The 24,054-nt window shown below is 43.2% G+C and overlaps 1 protein-coding gene across 1 annotated transcript; it reads right to left on the minus strand.

Moving 5' to 3' along the window:
- Positions 1-3,487: 3,487 nt before the first annotated feature.
- Positions 3,488-8,950, minus strand: LOC140249251 (ly6/PLAUR domain-containing protein 2-like). Its single transcript, XM_072330672.1, has 3 exons — positions 8,899-8,950; positions 4,651-4,770; positions 3,488-3,699 (listed from the first exon to the last, which is right to left on the minus strand). The coding sequence occupies exons 1-3, from the start codon at positions 8,948-8,950 to the stop codon at positions 3,488-3,490; spliced, it is 384 nt and encodes a 127-aa protein (XP_072186773.1).
- Positions 8,951-24,054: the final 15,104 nt, after the last annotated feature.

The raw sequence follows: 24,054 nt of genomic DNA on the forward strand, positions 1-24,054 counted from the left end.
GAAGAGCCTCTTCTAGCCTTTTCTTCTTCAGGCTGAACAGCCCCAGCTCTCTCAGCCTGTCCTCGTAAGCAAGATTTAATGCAGTCCGGGATAGGACTGGCTTTCTTGGCTGCAAAGGCACATTACTGGTTCACATCCAGCTTCCCATCCACCAGTTCCCTCAGGTCCTTTTTGGCAGAGCTGTGCTCTACCCTTTTGTCCCCCAGCTTGTACAAACAGCTGGGGTTGCAATGACCCACGTGCAAGACTTTGGCACTTGGCTTTGTTGAACCTCACGAGGTTCTCCTGGGCCCACTGCTCAGCCTGTCTAGATCTCTTGGGATGGCATTCCATCCCTTGGACATGTTGAATGGACCCCACAGCTTGGGATCTGAGTCACATCTGCAGACTTGCCGAGGGTGCGCTCAATTCCACAGTTGAAGTCACTGATAATGATGTTAAAGAGCATTAGTCTCAGTACTGACCCCTGTGGGACACAACCTGTCAATGATCCCCATTCAGGCATCGAGCCATCAACCACCACTCTCTGGGTTTGAACCTGCAGGCGGTTCATCATCCACTGAACAGTCCACCCACCCAATCCATATCTTTCCAATTTGGAGAGAAAGATGTTATGGGGAACTCTTTCAAAGGCTCTACTGAATTCCAGCTAAACAACATAAGCTGTCCTCCCCTTGTGATTCTGGGACTAAGACCCAGAGGTTGCCATGGACCTGCTCTGCTTACTCAGCTCAAGCCAGGTTTGTGTGTACGCTGTGTTTCTATAAGATGAACAAATCTCTGAAGTGCTCACTCCACCTTTGAGTCATGGAAACCACAATGAAAGGCCACCAAGGCAAACAGCATATAGCACTGACAGTTGGCTGGAGGCAAGACCAGTACCAGTATACCAGTTTGAATACCCCCAGCAACTGGATATTCACTCTGTTTTGTTCTGTTCTTTAATTCCTGAGTGCATGAAAACTTTGCCTCCAGATTTGAAAGCGAGTGATAAGGATCATACATCTGTAGGGCTATGACACATTTGCAGAATTGCTGGTAGGTGGTGGAAAAGGCATCTGGTAGTCCGGATAAAGCATTATGCATCAAGGAATGCCCTCAAGTCTAGAAATAATATCTCTGTCTCTGCACAAAGTGATTGCTGAGAATCATAGAATCATTAAGGTTGGAGAAAACCACTGATAACATCTAGTCCAACAATCAAAGGAGACAAGCCTGCAGAGGGGCAGGTAAAATCCTCCAGTTACAGCTGTAGCCTCATCTTTCAGGGTCGAGGGGCTGCAGATCTTTTTATGTCCCTTTAGAGACACTTATCTCTCTGTTCTATTTTATTCAGCCTATATTTAAACTTCTACCTCCGTATGTCCACTTGACCCAGTGATGCAAAATACTGCACATACCTTTGAATCTCCTGGCAGTATTCTGCATTTACTGGGGCAGTGGTTCCCACTGAGTTTAATTCCCAGGGACAAAGTAGACAGAATAAATAAAAGCAATAACAGGAACAGAAGTTTGATGTGAATTAAACTTTGCAAGGGCTCCCAGTTGTTCATCTTGTGGCTTAGGACCAGCAGAGCATGAACAGATGAATATTGCTGTGAAATTTTGCACCTCTGACACGTGCTGAAGACTTGCCCAATACAGGAATGTATTACAAGTGCTTTGAGCTTTCTGCTCTATTTTCCACACTAGATGCTTGAAGTGTTGCTCTCTTTGGCAAGAGAGCTACATCATCACGGAAATCCCAGGAAGCAGGCGACTGTCAGTGCAGTGAGATGCAGGATGCTCACCACCATCACCAGTGGCACAAGGAAGGCATTGGTCCCCACCCACAACATCCTTGTTCCCAGCTACCTACTCACCTTGCAGTGCTGAGTTCAACTGTTTTCCCCGATTCCTGCAAGACAAGGAAAAATCTCCCACTTCTCCCTGTGCATGCCCTAAATAAACATTCTGTAACCATTTGTTGTCTTTTACCCTTGTACTACCTTCCTCCCCCTTCTTTCTCACCAGCCTTTATTCTAGCTCTTGCATGGAGTATTTCTCCCCTCCTCTGTTTGTCCTCTTCTGTAGCTTTCCCCTTCCCTGGCACTTCTCTCTTTATCCAGACCTTGATATGCAGGATACTTTCCAAAGACATGCTGAGCACACAAGAAAGACACTGCAGGCTGAAAACTGGAGGATCGAACTTTATTTACCAGGTTCTCATCCAAAAAGCCCCTTTCTTAGTCTTACATTTTCTTATATGATGTTTTTTTTTTTTTTTCCCTAGATGTCTGTTATGGAGATAGAATGAAAACTGAGTTTGCCACAGAGGACCTGGCAGGAACATTATGAATGTATTAGGATGGTTCATGGGATGTACCCATGCTGCTCTTTGCCTCTTTCATTACCTGCATGAACCAAGGAGTAAGACTAGAGAGAAATGCATGTTCCTCAGTTTTCCCTTCCCAAAAAGATCTATAAGCTAGGCATGTCTAACTTGTTTGGATCTGCTTCCATTCCTGTTTTTATAGCAGTCAAAGAATCAAAACCACATTTTACAGTTGCTCCAAGGGAGAATTGGAGCAACCCCAGTACTGAGACTTTTCCCAGATCTGAGGTCTGGAATAATGGTTGTTTTTCCTTTCCTGTCATCCCTGCTGTGAAGGAATGAGGAACTGCAGAGTAATAGGAGAAACTGCTTGAAACAGTCTGTGAAACATCTGGAAGGAGAAAGCCAGGAGCTCTGAATGCAATCTGGCCTCAGGCAAAGGGCTGACGGGAGATTGCTCTGCCCAAACTCATTGATTTGTTTTTATCAGTTTTAACTAGCCTTGATTTCTTCATCCTGAGCATCTTTTGAGCTTATCAGAAATAGATCCCATCTCCGTGTATGAAGGCTGAGCCCTTCTGAACCCATTCTGTAACTTATTCCGGACAGAATTAAGAGCCAGCTCCCTGCAATTGCATACTGAACTTTGTTGGGTACTGAGAAGGTTCCAACATCCATCTGGCTCAGGAGATAGCACCCAATGTGGAAAGAAAATAAAGCAAGATCCTGATGAAGAGTTGCAGGTTTGTGGGGAGTTTTGCATTAGGTTATTGTACACTGTGAGGGAGCAGGGGAGATCTGTCATGTCCAATGTGAGTACAGCCCCTGCTCTTACTGGGGTCACTTGGGGGTACTGCCCAGTCCCTCCTGCTGCTCAGAGCCACCTCTGCTCCCCAGTGAAGAAAGCTGCAAGGTGAGATGTGGGTTCTGGGGAACAGAAGAAACCACAGGTGAAGAATATCTGTTTATATCATCTGGAAAACAGAAATTTGAGGATTTTAGTTCTGAATGCCCAAAATCCTGGCTTGAATCCTGTTGAATTCACAGCACTGAAGATGGGTGAAGACACACTTGAGTGAAGGAAGCTTTCCCAAGGCATCTCAAAGTTCACCAGGTATCTTGGCAGAGAGAGGAGTGAGAATGCTTTGGCTGGAGCACAGATACCCATCAACGTCACAGAACACACTGGAGAAACGTGCCAAAAATCATGGCCATCACACCCAGAGCTGCAGAGCTGCTTCTCTCCCCCTTGCTGGTCCTGCTGTCTTCAAAGCAGAGGTCGGTGTAGCAGCATGATGTTGGTCTATTTGACCCTATTCCATCATAGGTGATACAATCCTCTGCACAGCTTCTTGTAACGGTGATGTTGCCAAAAAATGGGTAACCTGGAATGGATGTATTAGAGAAGGGGTAGAAGGAGAAGAGAGAGAAATAAATGGTGAAGGGAAGTGCAAACAACTGGCTTTGTGCAATGCTGACTTTGTCCATTGGACAGAACTTGAAGGCACGGTGTTTATAGATTAACAAAGACAAATAAAGGAGATACCATCTTTAATCCACTGGTGCCTGTATTCCAAACAGCTCTTTGAAGCAGCAGGTCCTCTGGTTGTCCCTGCTGCTTCCCACTCTTCTTCCTGCTTATTCCAAATTTATTCTAGTGCAGACAAGCAACACAAGTTCCTGCATGTTTTGTTCAGGTGGGTTGCTCCTGCAATAGCTATCATAGGAGGTGACGATGTCAAGAAGCACGGGTATAACACTAGCTTGCTGAGGTTGTTTTTTCTCACTGGTGGTAAGTGAGTGTGTCTACAAACAAGGAGTCCCTGTGCTTCTGCAATATGTTTGCACACGTGACATTTTAGGATCTGTAATGCATAGGGATACGAAAGGCAAAACAGTGGGTTGAGTCCTGTGCGCTTCACTATGAAGCTCTGAGTTCAGTGGACTTTTCTCCTCCTTACCCTGGATAACCCCACCTGGATTCTTGAAGGGAATTAAAGAATAACCCAAGCTGGGGATAGGTAAGCATGGAGAATGTTTGTAAGATTATTTGGCCCACAAAGGATTCATCTTGCTCTGATATATTGGATATTGGATGTAGTGGAAAAATTTCTTTGAGAAGGAGAGGTAAGATAGATGGAACAGGCCGCCCAGAGAAATGGTGGAGTTACTGTTCTTGGAGGTGTTCAAGAAACATGGAGATTTAGCACTGAGGGACATGGTTTAGTGGACATGGTGTGGATGGGTTAGGACTAGGCTTGATGATCTTAGTGTTCTCTTCAAACCTTAATGATTCTATGATTCTAGCACCACTCAAAGAAAGGAATGAGTCTTACCTAAGTCGACAGAGTGTAGAGTTGTTGTGCACACCTTGGCTCTCGGGGGACATTCAGTGGGTGTTCTGCACATAGAAATGTCCATTGGCTCCGTGCATGTGTAGCACTGCAAGGACTGGGCTGCAGAGGGGAACAGAATGTTTTTGAGTTGGTCACAGAAGCAAAGACAGCAAGTCTATTGTAGAGAATATGCTATGGTAACAGCTTCATCCCCCCATTCAAGATACACAGACCCTGGAAACTACACACAGTTGGAGGCAGTGGCAAAACTTGGGTATGTCAAGGGCAAAGACCAAACTGCAGAATCCAAGGATGAGGTTGATACTGCAGAGAACTGGGCATTATCACTACTTTTGGGGCTCAGCAGCCTGAAAAGAGAAGATCTGGAGGGAACTTCTGTTTGAGCAGCTTTAATGGGATCTTTGGAGGTTTTTGGCTCATCAGCTGTTGAGGGACCAATCCATGGCTGTGACTGTTCACGTGCATTGCAGCGTGGTAGTTTGCTGTTGTTCTATGGATTCAAAGAATAAGATAGTATCATTACCTTAAAATGAATCAAATTTTAGATTTAAGGAACTGATCTGACCCGAATAAGGACACTTTTGTATTTTGTGTATCCTGTGTGAGAGATACTGGGGTACAGAGTGCGATAACTCCTTCTGCTTAGAGCAGCATTCATCTGTAGTTCCTTCAGCCACAGAGGCAGTCACTGAAGTTGAATTTACAGGGCTCTATTCTGCTTATTTAAAGGGTTTTCTGAACAGCTTAATAACTGAGAGCAGAATTTAAATTTCAGAGCTGTACCAGAGATCCTAAGGGTTGAACGTGGCCTATAAACTCTTTCATCAGGGGTTGCTGCTGCATTCTTTGAAAGAGATGATCCTACAAAGCAGTGGATGTTGACACAGGAACACTTTTACATATGCAAGCCTTGATCACAGCAGTTGCTCAAAAGTCTTGCTACTAGACCTGCCCGTCCACAGCCAAAAGATACTGAGTGTGCATATTTTTTGGAGTCATGCTGGTGTGACTTTACATCAGAAAACATCCCAGTTTGATGTTTTCTGTGCTATTCGTCTTGCAGCAATACAGCAGCTGATGAACCACACAAATGTATCCACTGCCATCTATTGATAAAACAGCAGAAAGATGATGTTTTCTTGCCACTGGTTCTGCTGCTATAGAGAAACCCCAATAAGGATAAATATTTTGGAAGGCAGCTGTTTGAACATTCAGCAACAAAACTGTTTACCAGGGCAGCTATTTCTCTTAGCACAACTTTCAAGATACTCAGTCGTGCAACAGAACATTCACGATGCAAAGTTTTCTCCATCCTCCTTGCAATGATAGAAAGAACTTTTTTTGCTTGAATTTACCCAGTTTGAGAATTTTTGAGGATCACTTAGGAATGATCCCCAAAAGATTTTTATTTCAGTGCATATTTTTGTTATCTGAACATGCTGTGCACATGGGAGAAAAATCAGGAAGTTTTCAACCTTGCAAATACAAGGATGCTTTTGGGTGTGAATGACTGCTTCTGTTTAACATCTTCATCGATGATCTGGATGAGGGGATTGAGTGCGCCCTCAGTAAGTTTGCAGATGACACCAAGTTGGGAGGGAGTGTTGATCTGCCAGAGGGGAGAAGGGCACTACAGAGGGACCTGGATAGACTGGATCTATGGGCCAAGGTTAATGGCATGAGTTTCAATAGGGCCAAGTGTCGGATCCTGCATTCTGGTCACAATAACCCCAGGCAACCCTACTGGCTTGGGGAGGTGTGGCTGTAAAGCTGCCTGATGGAAAGGGACCTTGGTGTGCTGATGGACAGTCAGCTGAATATGAGCCAGAAGCGTGTCCAGATATCCAAGAAGGCCAATGGCATCCTGGCTTGTATCAGGAATGGTGTGGTGAGCAGGACTAGGGAAGTCATCCTGCTCCTGTACTCAGCACTGAGGCCTCACCTCAAGTAATGTGTTCAGTTTTGGGTACCTCAGTACAGAAAAGACATGGAGGTACTGGAGCAGGTCCAGAGAAAGGCAATGAGGCTCATGAAAGGCTTAGAAAATCAATCCTATGAGGAGAAGCTGAGGGAGTTGGGGCTGTTTAGTCTGAAGAAAAGGAGGATGAGGGGAGACCTTATTGTTCTCTTCCAGTATCTGAAAGGTGCTTACAGTGAGAGCAGGGCAAATCTCTTCTCACTGGTGACAGGTGACAGGATGAGGGGAAATGGCCTCAAGTTGCGCCAAGGTAAGTTTAGGTTGGACGTTAGGAAACACTTCTTTACAGAAAGGGTACTTAAACATTGGAATAGGCTCCCCAGGGAGGTAGTTGAGTCACCATCCCTTGATGTATTTAAGAGCTGTTTGGATGTGATGGAAGTCTTTTCCAACCTCAGTAATTCTATGATTGATTCTATATTTCTATGACCAGCTTGTGTATGGGTGAATGTGTACAGCAGTGCCAGTTCAAATCATCTGAGGAACTGGTCTGTGATATTTGGGTCATCCCTCTGCCCCTTATTATTTCATTGAATCTAGGTGGGGGCATTTCTTTTGTGGGAAGACTGCAGTGAAAGGGGAAAGTCCAAAACTGTCAGGACCAGAGCAGAAGAGATTAACTGAACACTGAGGATAGTGCTGTGTCCTGACCCAAGGCAAATAACCATTGTCCATCATTGTCCAACAACGCTTTCTACACCTTTGTTTTAAAATTCTGGAAGGTTAGTAATTTATCTTGGGCCACTTACAAGAATGTCCAAAGTATAAATTCATATATTCATATCTTCATAAGGAAACAAACACTTATTTCTGCATTACCTCTTGTGGTTCAAGACTTGTTATATCTCAAAAGCTGTGTAAATCTTAAAACTTAATGAAAATTTCTTTGACTAAGCCAGTACAACACTTGAAATATAGAAAAGTAATCAGTTATAGACACAAGTCAAATAGATCCACTTGCTACAGGCATATCCCTCATCTCAAGTGCTGCCTAACCCAGCTGCCTCCCACTGCATCAACCCAGAAAAACTGTATCTGCCTCATCCTCCACTATAAAGAATAGGGCTTTGATGCCACTCTGCTCCTGTAAATTTCCTCAAGACCACTGGATGAAAACCTGCCCTGTCAGCTCCTAACCAATGCCTTTAAACCCAGAACAAGTCTGGAGGGAGGCAGAAACGTAATATACCATCTGTGAAGTGTCTTGAAAGGAGAAACAAAACAAACTAAAGACCCCATACATGTACTGAAATGTAATAAATTACAGTAACTGTAAATAAAGGTAACTGCACCTTTCTTGATTCAGCTCTATTGTGTGTTCAACCCAGTGCATGGAAAGGAAATGAAATGTTCAACCAGATTTGCTTCAGAAATATAGGGAAGGAAGAATGAGAATAATAGGAATAAAAGAATACAATGCAGCTCGAGGACAAGACTCAGCGCTTCTGTGCATAAGGTCTGCAAGGTCTATGCCTTTCAGGCATCTTTCACTTGCAGCCCTGTGAATGATCTCCATGTAGTAATGCTTCCAGTTGAGAGTGTTCAACTCCTACTAGGGCTGCTTTTCCTTTGAGATCTCTCAGAGTCCCATCAAGGTTGCTTAAGGATTTCTGGTGATTGTGGGATAGAGGACGAAAGCCACAGTATTTGTATCATTCTAAGAATGACACATTAAACAAGAAATGGAGATATTTGCCGTAGATCACACAGAGAGAGAGAACATAACAAAAACTGGAGTCTACGACCAGCTTGGCCAAGACTCTGATCCAGTAGAATCCATACCCAGATAGAGTCAAAGGTATTTCCTATCACTACCTAATATATAGAAATTACTGTAAAAACTGGAATCTATTGGTTTCATTAACCTTCACAAAGTTCCTGGGGTTATTTGTCATACTCTCACCCATCACAGTCTTGATGTCTAAAGATCTCTCCCACACTTGTGCTGCCCTGTACCGTGTGTCATTCACTCTTTAGCCTTACAAAAACTAATGTCAGTCCCCTCCACTCTGAGATGCAGCATGAATGGGAATGGGAGGCATAAGATCACCCATGGGTCTGCTCTCTATGAGAGGCATCACAGTTCTCCCCCCCAGGAATGAATATCCCTCTTCCTCTATCTGTTAATATTCTCAAATACATTAAAACATCATTTGTCCTCCCAGGTCTTTCTGCATTGCTGCCTTTCTCCTCCCCTCCCAGGTATTTCCCAGAGGGTCCCCACAGTGTCAAGAATGCAGCAGTCTTACCCAACTCTATGCAGGCCAGGCCAAGCAGCAGCCCCACCAGAGGCATCTTCATGCTGAGAGTAGATCCGTGCAACTGGGGCAGTAAAGTTGAGCTGCTCCTGGGTAGCTTTATATCTCTTTCCATCCTCCACCTCCTCTTGATCCTGTGGGCGGATTCCCCTGGGTTTAACAGGGGGGAAGCCCAGCTCCAGCCTGGATTGGGATTTGCAGAGGAATGAGTTCCTGGAGAAGGTGACATCACCACGGCGAGCAGACTCCTACCATACCTTATCTCCTCTTCAGGTTTATGACCTGAGGCTGGTCCCATGGAAAACAAAAAACACAGCTTTCACTGCAAAGGTGCTTGGATAGGGAATGCTACAAGGTATGTTTGTTCCTTCAAGTCTGGCTCTGTGAGCTGAGACCCAGATTGTGTCATGCGTGTTGAGTTGGGCAACATCAGGCAAGATGCAAGCGGCAGCAGGTTGGGCTTCCACATGTGTTGGCTCAGCATCCCCAAAATTTGTGCCATGTTTTCATGCCTACTGCTCCCTGGGCTGGCGGGCAGGAATCCGGCGTGGTTGGATTTGCACAAAGCATGTCTATTTTCCCAAATACTGTGCAAAAACAACTCAGTTTCTGTCTCCCAGGGGCTTAGTTATGAATTGAGCCATAGTTCTTAGTTGCTGGCATGGGAAGTACTAAAAGGCAGTGGAGGAGAGCACATTAGATGGAGCCTCCAAGTCTGGGGTTTAGATACATCGTATTTTTTTTTTCAGGTCCTAAATTATGCTGGCAGAAGAGGGAGCAAAGCCCAAGATATAGGCTGTTTAGCAAATTCTATTCCGAAGAATAAGAAATAAACACAACATGGAGAAATGGATTAATATTCCCACCTTCCATCCCTTCCCGAAAGGAACATTTTCCTTTAATGCATTTCAAGGCAATCTTTTCAAACATAGTTTTTCCCAAATCTTATACAGTGTCTGTGGAATGGGCTTAAAATGCTCGTGGTTAGGGAGAAAATGTCAATAGCATTTTTGCATTCTGTAATAAAAAAATGCACTTTGTTTGTTTGTTTTGTTGTGATCCAGGGTGGAAAATCCCCAGCGTTATGCAATTTCTCATAAAAGAGCTGAATAAGTTACAGTATGAAAGTTTGTAGTTCACTGTGAAGCACTCAGAGACTTCAGGGATGGGAGACAAGGTGAGTGCACAGGTTGATTTCCTGGCCGTGGGACCACTGTAGTGATACACATATATGTATTCCCATCACTCCATACCTCTTTTGGGAGTGGTTTTCTTTCTTTTTTTTCTTTTCTTTTTTACTTTTTTGTTGGGGGTGAGGGAGAGAGGGATGGGAAAGGGGGAAGTGCTGCTCCTCCAAGAGTTCACAGTAACTTGAGATGCACTGCTAATGAGAATTTCCACAGTCACGGATAACACAAAGCTGGTCAAGCTGCGTCGTCAGGATTGGTACTGTGCCACAGGAAAGGGAGAGAAGGATGTGTACCTTAATGCTTGCTTACAAGTTGTTAAGACTAAAAACCATCATTTATCTCTATTTTATCTTTCTGTGCCATCAGAGACCAGGTATATAACTGCCACGACTAAAATACCCACACCTTTGCAAACATACTCACTTGAGTGTGTAGAAAAGGTTCAACAAGACCAAGTGCAAAGTGCTACACTTGGGCTGGGGGAAACGCAGATGTTTATACAAACTGGGGGAAGATCTCCTTGAGGGGTCCTGGTGAATGAGAAGCTGGATGTGAGCTATTAGTGTGTGCTTGCAGCCTGGAAGGCCAACTGTGTTCTGGGCTGCATGAAAAAGGGGTGGCCAGCAGTGAGAGGGATGTGATGGTCCCCCTTTACTCAGCTCTTGTGATGCCCCATCTGCAGTACTGCATCCAGGCCTGGAGCCCCCAGTACAGGGAGGATGTGGAGCTCTTGGAGTGGGTCCAAAGGAGTGCCACTAAGATGATCAGAGAGCTGGAGCACCTCTCCTATGAGGAAAGATTGAGGGAACTGGGCTTGTTTAGCTTAGAGAAGTCTCCAGGGAGACCTCGTTGTGACCTTCCAATTTTTGAAAGTGAAGTATAAACAAAAGGGAGAACATCTGTTTACCAGGGTGGACAGTGATAGGACAAAGGGCAATGGTTTTAAACTGTGACAGGGGAGGTTTAGGTTAGAAATTAGAAGGAAGTTTCTCACACAGAGGGTGGTGACGCACTGGAACAGGTTGCCCAAGGAGGCTGTGGATGCCCCATCCCTGGAGGCATTCAAGGCCAGGTTGGATGTGGCTCTGGGCAGCCTGGACTGGTGGTTGGTGGCCCTGCACTTAGCAGGGGGGTTGAAACTAGATGATTGTTGTGGTCCTTTTGAACCCAGGCCATTCTATGATTCTATGATAAGATTCTGCTGAGTGAAAGCCTGGATAAATCCAGATTCTCTCTGGTAACTGGGCGGCGTAAGGCACATTTGAACAAGATCTTAGTTAACATTCAGGAAACTGGAAAAGGTCCAGTACTGTAAGTATTCAAAGTAGTCACTCCTCAGTAGGTAAGCACAATGCGCTGTGTGGTCTGGTATTCAAAATTCTATGAGTCTTCGTGACAGACTACGTATGCATTGATGAAATGTGCTTGAAAAGCACTGCATACTGAGTGTTGGAATAAATCAGCGTGGTTGAAGAAATAACGATGCAAAAGGGAGATTAAATAAGACTGTCCGGCTTGGTAGAAGTTATCCATTACTGCAGTGTTCAGATATGGGATACACCAGCATGGTAGGATTGCTTGCTCCAGGCCAGTGCAAAATTATTTAACAACTTTGTCTGAGGGCTTGAAAGGGTTTGAGATCTGGCCATAAGGCAGAACGTCAGGAAACTATTGGAGTAGGGGCTGTTAAAACTTCTGCAGACTACGCAGGACACAAATTTCTGAGAGAGAAAAGATGGGAGTCTGATAGTAAAAATATCAGGGAAAGGTATTGCCAACAAATATTAGATGATCTGAAGATAGCTAGGACCCTCCGGTGAAACAGTGCACTGAAAATAAGTGAGAAGAGAAGAGAAGAGAAGAGAAGAGAAGAGAAGAGAAGAGAAGAGAAGAGAAGAGAAGAGAAGAGAAGAGAAGAGAAGAGAAGAGAAGAGAAGAGAAGAGAAGAGAAGAGAAGAGAAGAGAAGAGAAGAGAAGAGAAGAGAAGAGAAGGGAAGGGAAGGGAAGGGAAGGGAAGGCAAAGCAAGGCAAGGGAAGAAGTGCTGACAACTTCACGTGGAATTTCATTGCCCTATTTCCTGATAGAAAAAAAAAATAAAATGGAAATGGGAAATAATAGCATTACTGGGACAGCTGTGACAGATAACACTGGAAAATACTGGTCCTGTTTATCCCAGGAGATCAGAGTTTGAAAAGAGACACATTTTTACCCATAAACAAATTGAACGAAGATAGTAGAATTTCAGAAGGAAAGGTTTTCAAAGTGAAAGACCATGCTGGTCTAGAGCTGAATGAAGACTAGCCTGAGTTAAATGCACCAGTACATGCTAGCAGCCACCTAACTCTAAAGCTCTGCAGGAAAGATCCTCTGTGTCCTGGAGTCCACCAAGTAGATCATGAGGTATGAACATACCCTTGCCACAAAAAAAGGCTAATTGTGTTCTGGACTATGTTAGGCAGGGCATAGCCAGCAGGTCTAGTGAAGTGATCCTTCGGTTCTGTTAAGCACTGGTGAGGCAAACACCTGGAGTATTGAGTCCATTTCTGCATCCCACAGTACAAGACAGATATTAGTAGACACACAAGACAGACTCCAGTGGAGGGCCACCAAAATGCTGGAGTGACTTGGAGCATCTCTCCTGTGAGGAGAAGCTGAGAGAATGGGACTGTTCTTCCTAAAGAATAGGAGGTTCTTAGGAGTCTCATCGATGTCTTGACATATCTGAGTGGAGGTTGTCATGAGCCAGGCTCTTGCCAGTGGTGTCCAAGAGGCAATGAGCACCAACTGCAACAGAGGAGGTTCCATCTAAACATCAGGAAGTACTTCTTTACTGTACATATGACTCAGCACTTGCAAAAGTAGCCCAGTGAGATTGCGGAGTCTTCTCCTTGGAGGATCTGAAAAATCTACCTGGGCATGGTGCTTGTCAAGCAGCTCAGGGTGTCTTTGCTTGAGCAAGGGTTAGATCCAATGGACCCAGAGGTCCCTTCCAACCTCAATCATTCTGTGAGTCTGGTTCTATGAAATTGGGCTGGAAATCAGAAATATAAAAAACTACATCCCTTCTAAAAGCAAAGACAGGGTAAAAATCATGGAACTGGAACAGGTTGTCCAGAGAAATTGTGCACTGGAGGTGTTCAAGGCCAGGTTGGATGGGACCCTGGGCAGATTGATCTGATGGGTGACAACTCTATTCATGGCAGGTAGTTGGAGCTAAATGATCTGTAAGGCCCCTTCCAACCCAAGCCATTCTATGACTATGATTCCATGGTGTTGTAGCCTTGGAACTGGTCTGCCTGATGTCAGTGTCTTTTTTGGGAACTGCTTATCAGAATGGAGTCTGCCATCAGGTTTCAAGATATCATGGTGATGGCAGGAGTGTAGGAAAATAGAGAGGTTAATGAACAGTGCGTTGAGTCAGCTTCAGTTCAGCTTCTGTTATTCAGAGAGGGCAAATTTTTTGCGAGGTACCATTTGAATGACTGTGTCTATGGGCTTTACTATCGTCATCTGTGATTCAATAGTGGGAAAGTATGCTGTCCCTGACCATGTCTGCAGTGATGCTCAGTGATGCGTTCAGCTAATCAAAGCACCCACCTCCCAAGGGTGTGCACTAATAACAAGTCTATAGGCTTGTTCGGGTGGAGTTGCTCTCCACCCGCCTTATGAAACTGTGCTACTGGTTGGAAAGGAATGTAGGTTTCATTGGGCTGGAAAAGGGTGAAAGTGTGAGCATGACACAGTTAGCACCCTTCCCTTAGGAGCTCTTTAGATCTTTCTTACCGGGTTGGTTTGATATAAAACACAGGTGTCTCCACATAGGGGAGTATCAAAGAGATATCCAGAGTCCCAGCGCTGACTCAGTTAATGTGTGAAGAGCTTTAACCCCTCTCTTCCCATATGTATACTTTGTTTTGGTGATTTGAAAACTTCATCTGGAGATGTGAGACAAGAAATTGTACCTCTTCAGGAATAGAAAAGGAAATTATAGTCATGTTTCCCAAGTTCTGTCTTCAGCACACTAATCTCTAATTGAGTTTTTAGAGAAGGAAATGTCTCTCAGTCCTCTGAGAGAAAATGAGGAGTCTAGCAATGTGGACTCTGTACCTGCAGGTCCCTCTGCTCCTGGCTGCAAGGATGAATACAGTCCCTTCAGGCAGCATCTTGCCAGCTGTGTTTCATCAGCCCTAGAAAGACTCCCAGGTATTTACAGAGGGCATGCAAAGTACCCAACACATGACTCTGGGTTGTAGATTGTAGATATCCACCACGGAAAGATAGGCATCGTGGGGTTCCTTTAAACTCTATCATTTTTACCATGGACTCAAGCATTTCCTAGAGTATGTATCACTTGACATACTCCCTGTCCCTATCAGCCTGAGCCCACTGGATCTGTTCCAGATGGTACCCAGGCATACTCTGAAATGCAGATATTTTCTGGTATGATTCTACCATTCTGGCTGGGGGGATAAGACAGTTTAGCTATGTGATATGAACTGTGTCAGATGTTCTCAGGATCACAGGATGAATCTTGTCTCCTTTTAAAGACTAATACAGACATGGCTTGTATGTCACCTCATGTGAAATTCTCCTGTATTTGTTGCTATGCTGTGGTTCCTCTGTCTGTCCTGATGATGGTTGGTGCCAAGAATATGTGAAAGCCTTTGATGTGTGAACCAGAAGTACATGTTCTGACAGGTGAGAGGACCTTGTGAAGATGTGATTTTTCATCAGAAAGATGGGTAATTTAAAGCCAAGGCTGAAGGGTGCTGGGAGTACTCGTGGGGGCTGTTGTTGGCTTGGAGACTCCAATGTCTTGGTCTACCATTTGATCCACTGATGTCACTGTTAGTCTTTGAGTATCACAGAATCACAGAATGACCCAGGTTGGAAGGGACCTCAAGGATCATGAATATCCAACCCCCTGCCAGGCAGGGCCATCAACCTCCCCATTTACTAGACCCGGTTGCCCAGAGCCCCAGCCAACCTGGCCTTGAACACCTCCAGAGATGGGGCATCCACAACCTCTCTGGGCAGCCTGTTCCAACACCTCACTGCTCTCATAGTAAAGAACTTCCCCCTAACATCCAACCTAAATCTTCCCTCCTTCAACTTAAAACCACTTCCCCTTGTCCTGCTGTTATCCACCCTTTCAAAGAGTTTACTCCCCTCCTGTCCCTCGAGGTACTGAAAGGTTGCAATGAGGTCACCCTGCAGCCTTCTTTTCTCCATGCTGAACAAGCCCATCTCCCTCAGCCTGTCTTCATGGGGGAGGTGCTCCAGCCCCCTGATCATCTTCGTGTCTCTCCTCTGGACCCTCTCCAACAGATCTCTGTCTTTCTTGTACCAGGGATTCCATACCTGGACACAGTACTCCAGATGGGGCCTCACAAGAGCAGAAGAGAGGGACAATCACTTCCCTGTCCCTGCTGGCCACCCCTCTCCTGGTGGAGCCCAGGATACCATTTGTGTTCTGAGCTACAGGAGCACACTGCTGGCTCGTGTTCAATTTCTCATCCATCAGAACCCCCACGTCCTTCTCTGCAAGGCGGGTCTCAAGGATTGCTACTTCCAGTCTGTACAGATGCCTGGGATTCCTCTGGCCCAAGTGCAAAACTTTGCACTTGGCCATGTTGAACCTAATTAAGTTCACACGGGTCCACCTTTCAAGTCTCTTGAATGGCATCCCTTCCCTCCACCATGTCAGCTGCACCACTCAGCTTGGTGTCATCAGCAAACTTGCTGAGGGTAACATCCTGCAGTAGTTTAGCGGCTGACAACTGGCCAGAATCAAGGGACTGACACCTCATTTCCTTTAGCAGGAACATTTTCCCTCTTGGGTTCTCCTTAATTTAAGATGTCATTTACTTTTGACAAAACTGGGGACTGTTAATGAGTCTGCGACTGATCATTGAGTCCACATCACTTTGTCACCACTTCACTTTCACTAGCAGTGCACTTCACTGATGGGATTGACAACTGTATTATCAGCAAGCCTGTTCTTCAGGCTATTGCTTTTGCTTGTGTTAATAGCAAAGTGTACCATCAGATACAGGCCTAAATACCTTATCATGAGCTAGTCTAAATAATAAGCCTTGATAAATATTGAGAACAGCTTACTGTGCATGTCACCATAGGCATCCAGTGTAATAGCAGGAATAATATTGCAAAGAAACCAGTCACTGTCATTGGGATCTATGTTATCAGAAACATCTTCATGGGGATCAAAGCCGTGGGAGCACCAATTAACAGAAAATGCAGAAGACCAAAACCTTTGGAAATGTTCATGGTAACAAACATAGTGAAGCAAGTCAGAAATCCTGAGTTGGGGACATCTGAACTATATCCTTCTACAGCTTTAGCAGGGGGGTTGGAACTGGATGATCTTAAACCCAAACGAGTCAATGATTCTATTCTATGATTATATACTATAGGTGTGCTTGAATGAATCACCATACACGTCTTTATTTTTGCAGCCTTGTAGACACATGCACTATTATTCATATGTGTTCCAGACAATTGCCTCACCAAAACAAACGAATGACGCTGTGGATTACTGGCTTGATTTCACTGACACTGAAAGGCACCTGTTGAAGTTGTGGGCCAGCTGATCTGGAGTGAAAACATGCATCTTACCGGCTGCATCCAACTCCAGTGATAATAGGCTTGGAAGGGACAAAGTAAGATATCCTGAGAAGACATCACTGTTTATGATGAGAAGCTGAGTGGCCAGTGGAAGCAAAAATTCCTCTGTATGAAACCCTCAGAATGAGTTTGAAAATGACATGGACAAGAATATCTCACAACAGCAGCTCATTCCAGACATCTATGAGATTACACTCAAGATGCTCACAGGGAGCTGCATTGGTTCAGACACTTTCATTAGACGGCACTTTTCTCAAAGATGTCAACATCTTGATGTCTAAAACAGAGCTACTCCTGAAGATGTGGATGGCTGTAAGTATTGTTGTCTCATACACCTTAGCATGTAGGATTTCAAGATTATTTTGCAGATAAAGTAGTAATAACAGCTCTTGTCATGCTGTTGAAAAATTCCACCAGCCTCTTTCTGTCTACATTCCCAGCATTGCTCTTGGGTAGGGCTGCATTAGGTAGATGACTGATGAAAGAAGCTTGTTCTGGGCTCTGCATAAGCTCAGACTACAGGTCTGGAACTGGTACTTCACTTTCTCAACAGCTAGAATGATTTTCTACAAGCAACAAACTTTCTTTTGTGCAGTATTATTTATTAGGGACTTATGACTGTGTTCTAAGCATTTTCCTTCCTTTCTCCCTAACAGAGACATTGTTAAGCTGAACAGGATGCATAATCCTGAGGGATATCTGTAGGATATTTTTCTAAAGGGGCTACTTGCACAACTACTTTGGAAGAAAAATGAGTTGATAATGTCAAAAATAGAGGTGTAGTTTGCCTAAGTAACAGTGAATGAATATTGTTATGGAATAGGTTGGATGGAGCTTCAGCAAGACATCTGTGCAAAGGTGAACATAAAGCAATTATGAACTACACATAGGCCAGCTGCAACTCACACTCTGGGATGTAGTAAACTTACACCACAATAAATCTGATGTGGTTTTATTAGTAAAAGATCAGCTATTAAAAATCTGTCAGCTTGGTCAAGAGTGCTCCTGGAGAAGTAGGATGAGAATGGGGCTAATGCGTGACATCCAGTATTCTAAGTAATTTATATTCTTCTCCCATCAGACTTACTTAATGAAGAAGGAATACCAATTGTATTTGTCATCAAAGGACAGCTGCAGAAGACAACATTTCTCAAATGGGTCTTTGTCATTAAACATTTCTTTGCCATCTCTGTTTTTGGCTCAGTGTTTTGAATAAGAGAACATTCTAACTCAAACAGGAGAAAGAACTATGGTTCTCACACAGAATTGTGCCAATCGTTCCTAGTAGGATCAATCTCTCAGGCTCTTCCCTCAATTACTGGTGGTTTCCAATGGAAAGACCAATGGCATCTCTTTTTCCTTCTCTTGCTTCTGAAAACCCTGTGTTTCCAGAGCCTAGCTATTCAAACTCATTTCAGTCTTATTTGGCTTCAACTCCATTTACCCACCTACAACATCTCTTCTATTACTCCATATCTTCCCTCCTTGCAGAGCTGATTTTTGAGACTGCATACTCAGATGGTTAAACTAAGGAGTCTAAGCACACTTGGGACAATATTATCCTCCAATCCAGCTTAGTGTTGGATTAATTTAGTTTACGCTAAACACATACTGTGGATAAACATTCTTATAAGGTGGCTAGAGGAAGGGTGAGTGAACAACAAGCTGGAAGATGTATCTGTGAGACATGAAGCCAATGGTTCCCTACCAATAAAAATTCAGAGGTGTGTCTAGAAATAGTTTTCCTATCAAAGAGGAAAAGTGAGGAATAAGTAACTACAGGAAAATAACTGTGGGCTGAAAAGCATGAATAACCATGAAGATTATTCTGGGAAGAAGAGATAAACCTAAAAAGAATGAAAGGAAAAACTGAGCATCAGACACAATGACATGATAGAAGGTGAGAAACATAAAAAGTGAAGAATTTGCAACAGTCAGAATGACCCAAGTATCAGGAAGGATATTACAGCATTAAAATTATTTAGCCTTTTCACCGGGAGAAAAAAAGAAAGTAGTGAAGATATAATAAGATGAAAACTGAGTATTAAATTAAACCACTTATTTAATATGAAAAGGTTATGACTTTAGGAGTAGTGGCAGCATGGGTATAGATATCCAGAAATAGAAATAACCACGTCTAGAGTAGAATGAAAGAGTTTAGTATGTTCAAGTTCAGGAAAAGTGAGTCAGAATATTTCCCACCCTGGAACACTTTGACTGAATTCTGACAAAGAGTTCCAGGTTCTCTCTCAAATACTGTTTAGAAATGGATAAAGTTCAAGACATCTTGGTGTCATGTGATCATAATTTATTATCTAAATAAAAGAGAGAAAGGGAAACATACACTACAGTCATTTGTCTGACATCAATAACATACCAGGATCAAGAGCAATTTTTGAAAGAGAGGAAAAATGTGAAAGACAGGTGAAATGAAAATGGGGCACATGACCACTCTTTCTTGATTTCACATTAGTAGGCATGATTTCTAAGAACTCAGCAACATGATATTGCAATATCACATGAAAATATTTATTAAAGTGGAAAAAGTGGAAATTAGCTCAATATGAACAGGGTGAGACCTTTTTGAAGGGTTAGAAGTGGAGGGGTTGAAATCTTTTAATGTATTGAAAGGATATTAGTCTAGAGGAGGTCAGTAGTGCAGTTCCTCTGAATATGGTCTTGGAGTAATATTTAATACATTAAATATTACTGTTTAATATTTTCTGTCAAGACTCTTGAAAGAGGATATATCATAGAATCATAGTGTTATAGGATGGTTTGGGTTGGGAGGCATCTTTTAAGATCATCTAGTTCCAACCCGCATGCCATGGATATTTACATTTTCAGTGTATCATGTTGCTCAAACCCCATCTAAGCCAACTATGAACACTTCCAGTGATGGGGCATCCATGTTTTCTGGACAACTCATATCACCACGTCAATCATGAAAAATTTCTTCCTTATATCCCATCTATATCTATTCTCAGTTTACAATTATTACCCCTTGTCCTGTCATAATAGACTCTGATAAAAAAAAATAAAAAAATCATCTTTCTTAAATACCATTTATATTGAATGGGTGCAGTAAGGTCTTCTTGGAGCCCTCTTTTCTCCAGGATGAACAATCTCTTAACTTTTCTACTTAGGAGAGATGTTCCATCTCTTTGATCATTTTCATGACCCACCTATGGACCAGCCATAATAAGTCCATGTCTTTCCTTATGTGGGGACACCAGTACTGGATGCAGTACTCCAGATAATGTCTTATGAGAGCAGAGTAAAGGGGAAGAACCCTTAGACCTGCTAGCTACAGTACTTTGGATACAACTCAGGGTATGGTTGGCTTCCTGGGATGCAAGGGCACACTGCTAACTCATATCCAATTTTTAATCCACCAATATCCCCAAGTCCTCTGCAAGGCTGCTTGGTGACATTAATAACACTTAGTGATGTCATAAATTTGTGATGCATCAGCTGTGCAGAGAAGGATCAGGATAGCAAAAACAACCAAGATGATTGGGATGTAAGTCATAAGAAGAGCAATAAGAACATACTGTACTAATAATTTATACTGTAGTATGTGACCTTCTAACCTAAATAATTGGACAGATGGAAGACGTGAATATTTGTTGGTCACAGGTTGTAATTCACACATCCAATGAAACATGAAGAGGGTTGCCACACTCAGGGTCTGTGCCAGTGGGCATAGTACAGTGCTATGGTCATTGTGAAAGGCACTTACAAGACCACACTTGCAGCACTGGGTGCATTTCTCATCACCTTTGTGGAAGGGATCTGGAGTCCCTAACAAAAGCACATATGAAGATGGGAATTAAATGCACATCAAGTTAAAATAGATATACTTTTTTTCATCATAGGGAGAGAAGATTGCCAACTCCAGGTATTCTCAAGAGGAAGCAACTCAGAAGGGAAGATGTATCCGAGATAAGAAAAACAGTGTCACTGGGTGGGTGGGATCTGACTATGAAAAAAATCACAGCTAGAAATTAGAAGTGTGTTCACTATCAGTGAATCTGCCCTCTACTAGCAGATGGGGAAAGGCCAGAACAATAATACATGTGCATGTGACCATCAAATTCCCAGAGACACAGGCAGAAAAGCTGGTGTGGACTAAAAGGAGGAATGATCTTTCCAGACACTTAAGCATAGTGGCTCTATGTCCTTCCCAGCAGTGGACTTCTAGTGTCTTAGGCAAATAATTACCTTCCATATCCTTCAATAATTATCTATTCAGTGAGCCTAATGGTACTGCCCTGTTACACAAGGATGTTGGAAAGCCTCACCATTTACTATTCTATGCGGGCAAATAGCTCCCATATCTAGAAATTAGAGTGCATGGACAGGAACACTGCTCAGCTCTGGACATAGGTGAAGTGAGATTTTCCACAGTCCGAGGCCTCTTTATTTATTTATGTCAGTGACTTGGTAATCCGAGGTGGAGGTATATAGAGTGGTGATGAAGAAAGAAGCAAACAAGTACCATCTCTGTTGAGTTGTAGACAGAGCTAGGTAGTTTTGAAAGGCATCCCATGTGAATAAGATGAGAGACACACACTCTTCACTTCTGCTCAAGGCATTGATAAATCTAATGTTAACCCCGACTAGATACTAGATGAATAGATGAGGCCCCTTTTCTCTTAGGCTTTTCTTGAGCAGGCAGTCCCATTACGTGAAACAGACAAACACAATAATCTTAAGAGGGTGTATGCACGATCACTTTACCTCCTGTATCTTCAGTTATCTTGAGAATGATGTCTGCTTCTTATCCCACCATTCAGTATTAAAGAAGAAACTCTGTATTCTACTTCAGCTTTAGGACTTTGAGCTTGTTTACATCAACAGCTTAATCCCAAATCCAGAAGTGTGGAAGCAAATGTTTCAGGGTAGTTTCTGTGATGTAAAGGTGTCCACTGTTTTTTATTTCAGGATGAATCATCAGGGTGGTGATGACAGGAAATTTGCCGTGAAGTACCCACACAGTTCTGTAGATTGGCTTTTCATTTAGTTCTGCTACACCCTTTGCATTTTGGGACTATCTACAGGAAGAATGGTGAAATACATGCAGAAGAACAGCAAGCTATTTTGTTCCACACTTGGGGGATAAACATCCATCCCAGACTGCAGGTCATCTATTTCTGTACTTTACTTCTTTTTTACTTGCTACAAAATGGTCTCTGGGGATGAGTCACTTCTCCAGAAAGGAGTTATTGGAAATCAAGGGTATACAGTGTCACTCGTGGTTGCACCCTGCCTCCCTCTACTCAAGAGACTTATAACATTGGAAGCCAACTTTCATGGGTAAACAAGTTGATGCAGTCTGGGTAATAGCTATGCCTGCTGAGCAAGAAGAACACAACTATGCAGCTCTGGATCTGCGAATGGACCTTGCATGGGCGAATGAAAGACATGACTACTTTGTCAGCCTTGGCTGGGGCTGAGGTGCTGACTGACTAAAGGCACTTTCTCAAGGATTTCAATGGGTCTAGGGAGACTAGTCCAGTCTGAGAATTTCTGGATCTATTTGGAAAAGGGTTTTTAATCATGAGGAAACTTACCGTATAGCTTCAGCTATTAGTTAATGACAAACCAGTTTGGCTTGCACAGATTGGTGCTGTAGTAATTGGGCTTTACACCAGCTGTTGAATTAAGCTAGTTATCCTCTTTGTACTGCTGTTTCTATCTACCTCCTGTCCCAGAAATCTCACATTTCAATGACAACATCACACCACCTCACACATCACACTCACTTCCCTTCAGTCTCTGCAAACATCTTTTTCTTCAGACTTTTTCTGCAAATTTCAACTTCCAAAGGCATTGTTAAAAGTGACTTTGGAGAGTACATAAAAAATTAAAGATGACAAAGACCAGTCTCTTGCATTGAAGCCAAGTAGCAACATATTGTCTCTGACTCTTCTTCCTGCTGAAAGAGTGGTGGCATCCAAACTGTGTCCTGGAAATGGTCACTGGCTTGTGTTAATTCCTCAGTCATCCCCACAAGTTGTTTGGCAGATCCTTTGGTCTGATCCATACTGGTGACACTGCTAATCTTCTGTGTCCACAAGTGTCCCCCGACCTGATTTAATTTTTAAGCATAGCTGCAATCCTTGAGCCTGGAATTGTTGAAGATTAGAAAAGTAGGAAGTTGTTTGCATTTTGGGTTCTATGATTTTGCTTTTCTCATCCCTTACCCACCTTGCATGTGGGTTTATCCCACCTCCAGAACTTACAAATCTACATCCTAGCTGGTAGTTCAATGGTTTGTATGGCTCCTTTTTGAACTTGATTTATCCCTGTCTGCACTTCACAATCCATGTTAAGAAAGCACTACAAAGTGAAAAGATATTGTAGTAGAGTCTCTGATAATGTTTACATTTAAATTTCTTTTGCATCAGTGAATTCTTGATTCTTACAGATATGGATATCACTGACAAAAGCCCTGCAAGAACTTACAGTTCTTCATAGTGTAGACTTTATATCTTTCTGTTAAGTTCTATGCATAAATGGAACAGCAGAGGTTTTCATAGTAGCTAGGCAAGACTGTGTGTCTGGAACATGGGTGAGATGAGAGGGAACTGTATGAGCAGGATACAGCTTGAGTGAAGGAAGGCTGTTGGTTTGATTACAGTATTTCAGTGCTTGTGATGAAGCTGGACATTAGGTAAAATAGGAAGGAAGAGGAGATAAGAGAAGTATTTTTGCTGTCTCCGTAGGCAATTTTGAGTACAGGGAGGGAATGAAAGCAAGATTTAGAAAAATACCTCCATTCTCTACTGCCTTAATTACAGTACGTGGTGCCAACCAGAAAAACAAACTACATCTCTCTTGTCCACACATGCTCATCCTTCTTTTCAGCTGAGCTACTTGCAGCCCCGACTTTCACAGGTATCAAGGACAACAATGAGGTTTCTCTGTTGGCATCTTTAGGCTCCTGTTGGGTTCTTGACCTTGGTCCTACAGAGCTTCCCCCTGCTTTGGAATACTAACTCCTTCTGCATTAACACAGTGAGCAAAGTGTCATACTGAAACTTTCAGCATAGGAAATTTGGGATGATTTTCCATTCATCCTGAGGGTATCACTACTCTTTGGTATGAATGGCTCTTGGTTTCTGAGTGTTTCTTCATGCCAGCATTGTTCTGTTTCATTGTCTTTGTGTTAAATCATCTGCTCTTTAGATCAGCAATTCTTGAACAGATTTGAGTAGCAGCTAGTGCAGCACTCTCAAATTGAACATGCTTACAGCTGATTTCCTTTCTCCATCCTCCTGGGGAGTCCTAAGGAGAAACAGTGGG

Source organism: Excalfactoria chinensis, chromosome 2 (genome assembly GCF_039878825.1).
Source record: "Excalfactoria chinensis isolate bCotChi1 chromosome 2, bCotChi1.hap2, whole genome shotgun sequence".
Lineage (NCBI taxonomy): Eukaryota > Metazoa > Chordata > Aves > Galliformes > Phasianidae > Excalfactoria > Excalfactoria chinensis.

Coding starts and splice junctions, on each gene's coding strand:
- LOC140249251 (XM_072330672.1), bottom strand. CDS start 8,950: ATGAAGATGCCTCTGGTGGGGCTGCTGCTTGGCCTGGCCTGCATAGAG. Junction 4,771..8,898: donor CCTGGCCTGCATAGAGTTGG/GTAAGACTGCTG, acceptor TCCCCTCTGCAG/CCCAGTCCTTGCAGTGCTAC. Junction 3,700..4,650: donor TCTACACTCTGTCGACTTAG/GTAAGACTCATT, acceptor CATCCATTCCAG/GTTACCCATTTTTTGGCAAC.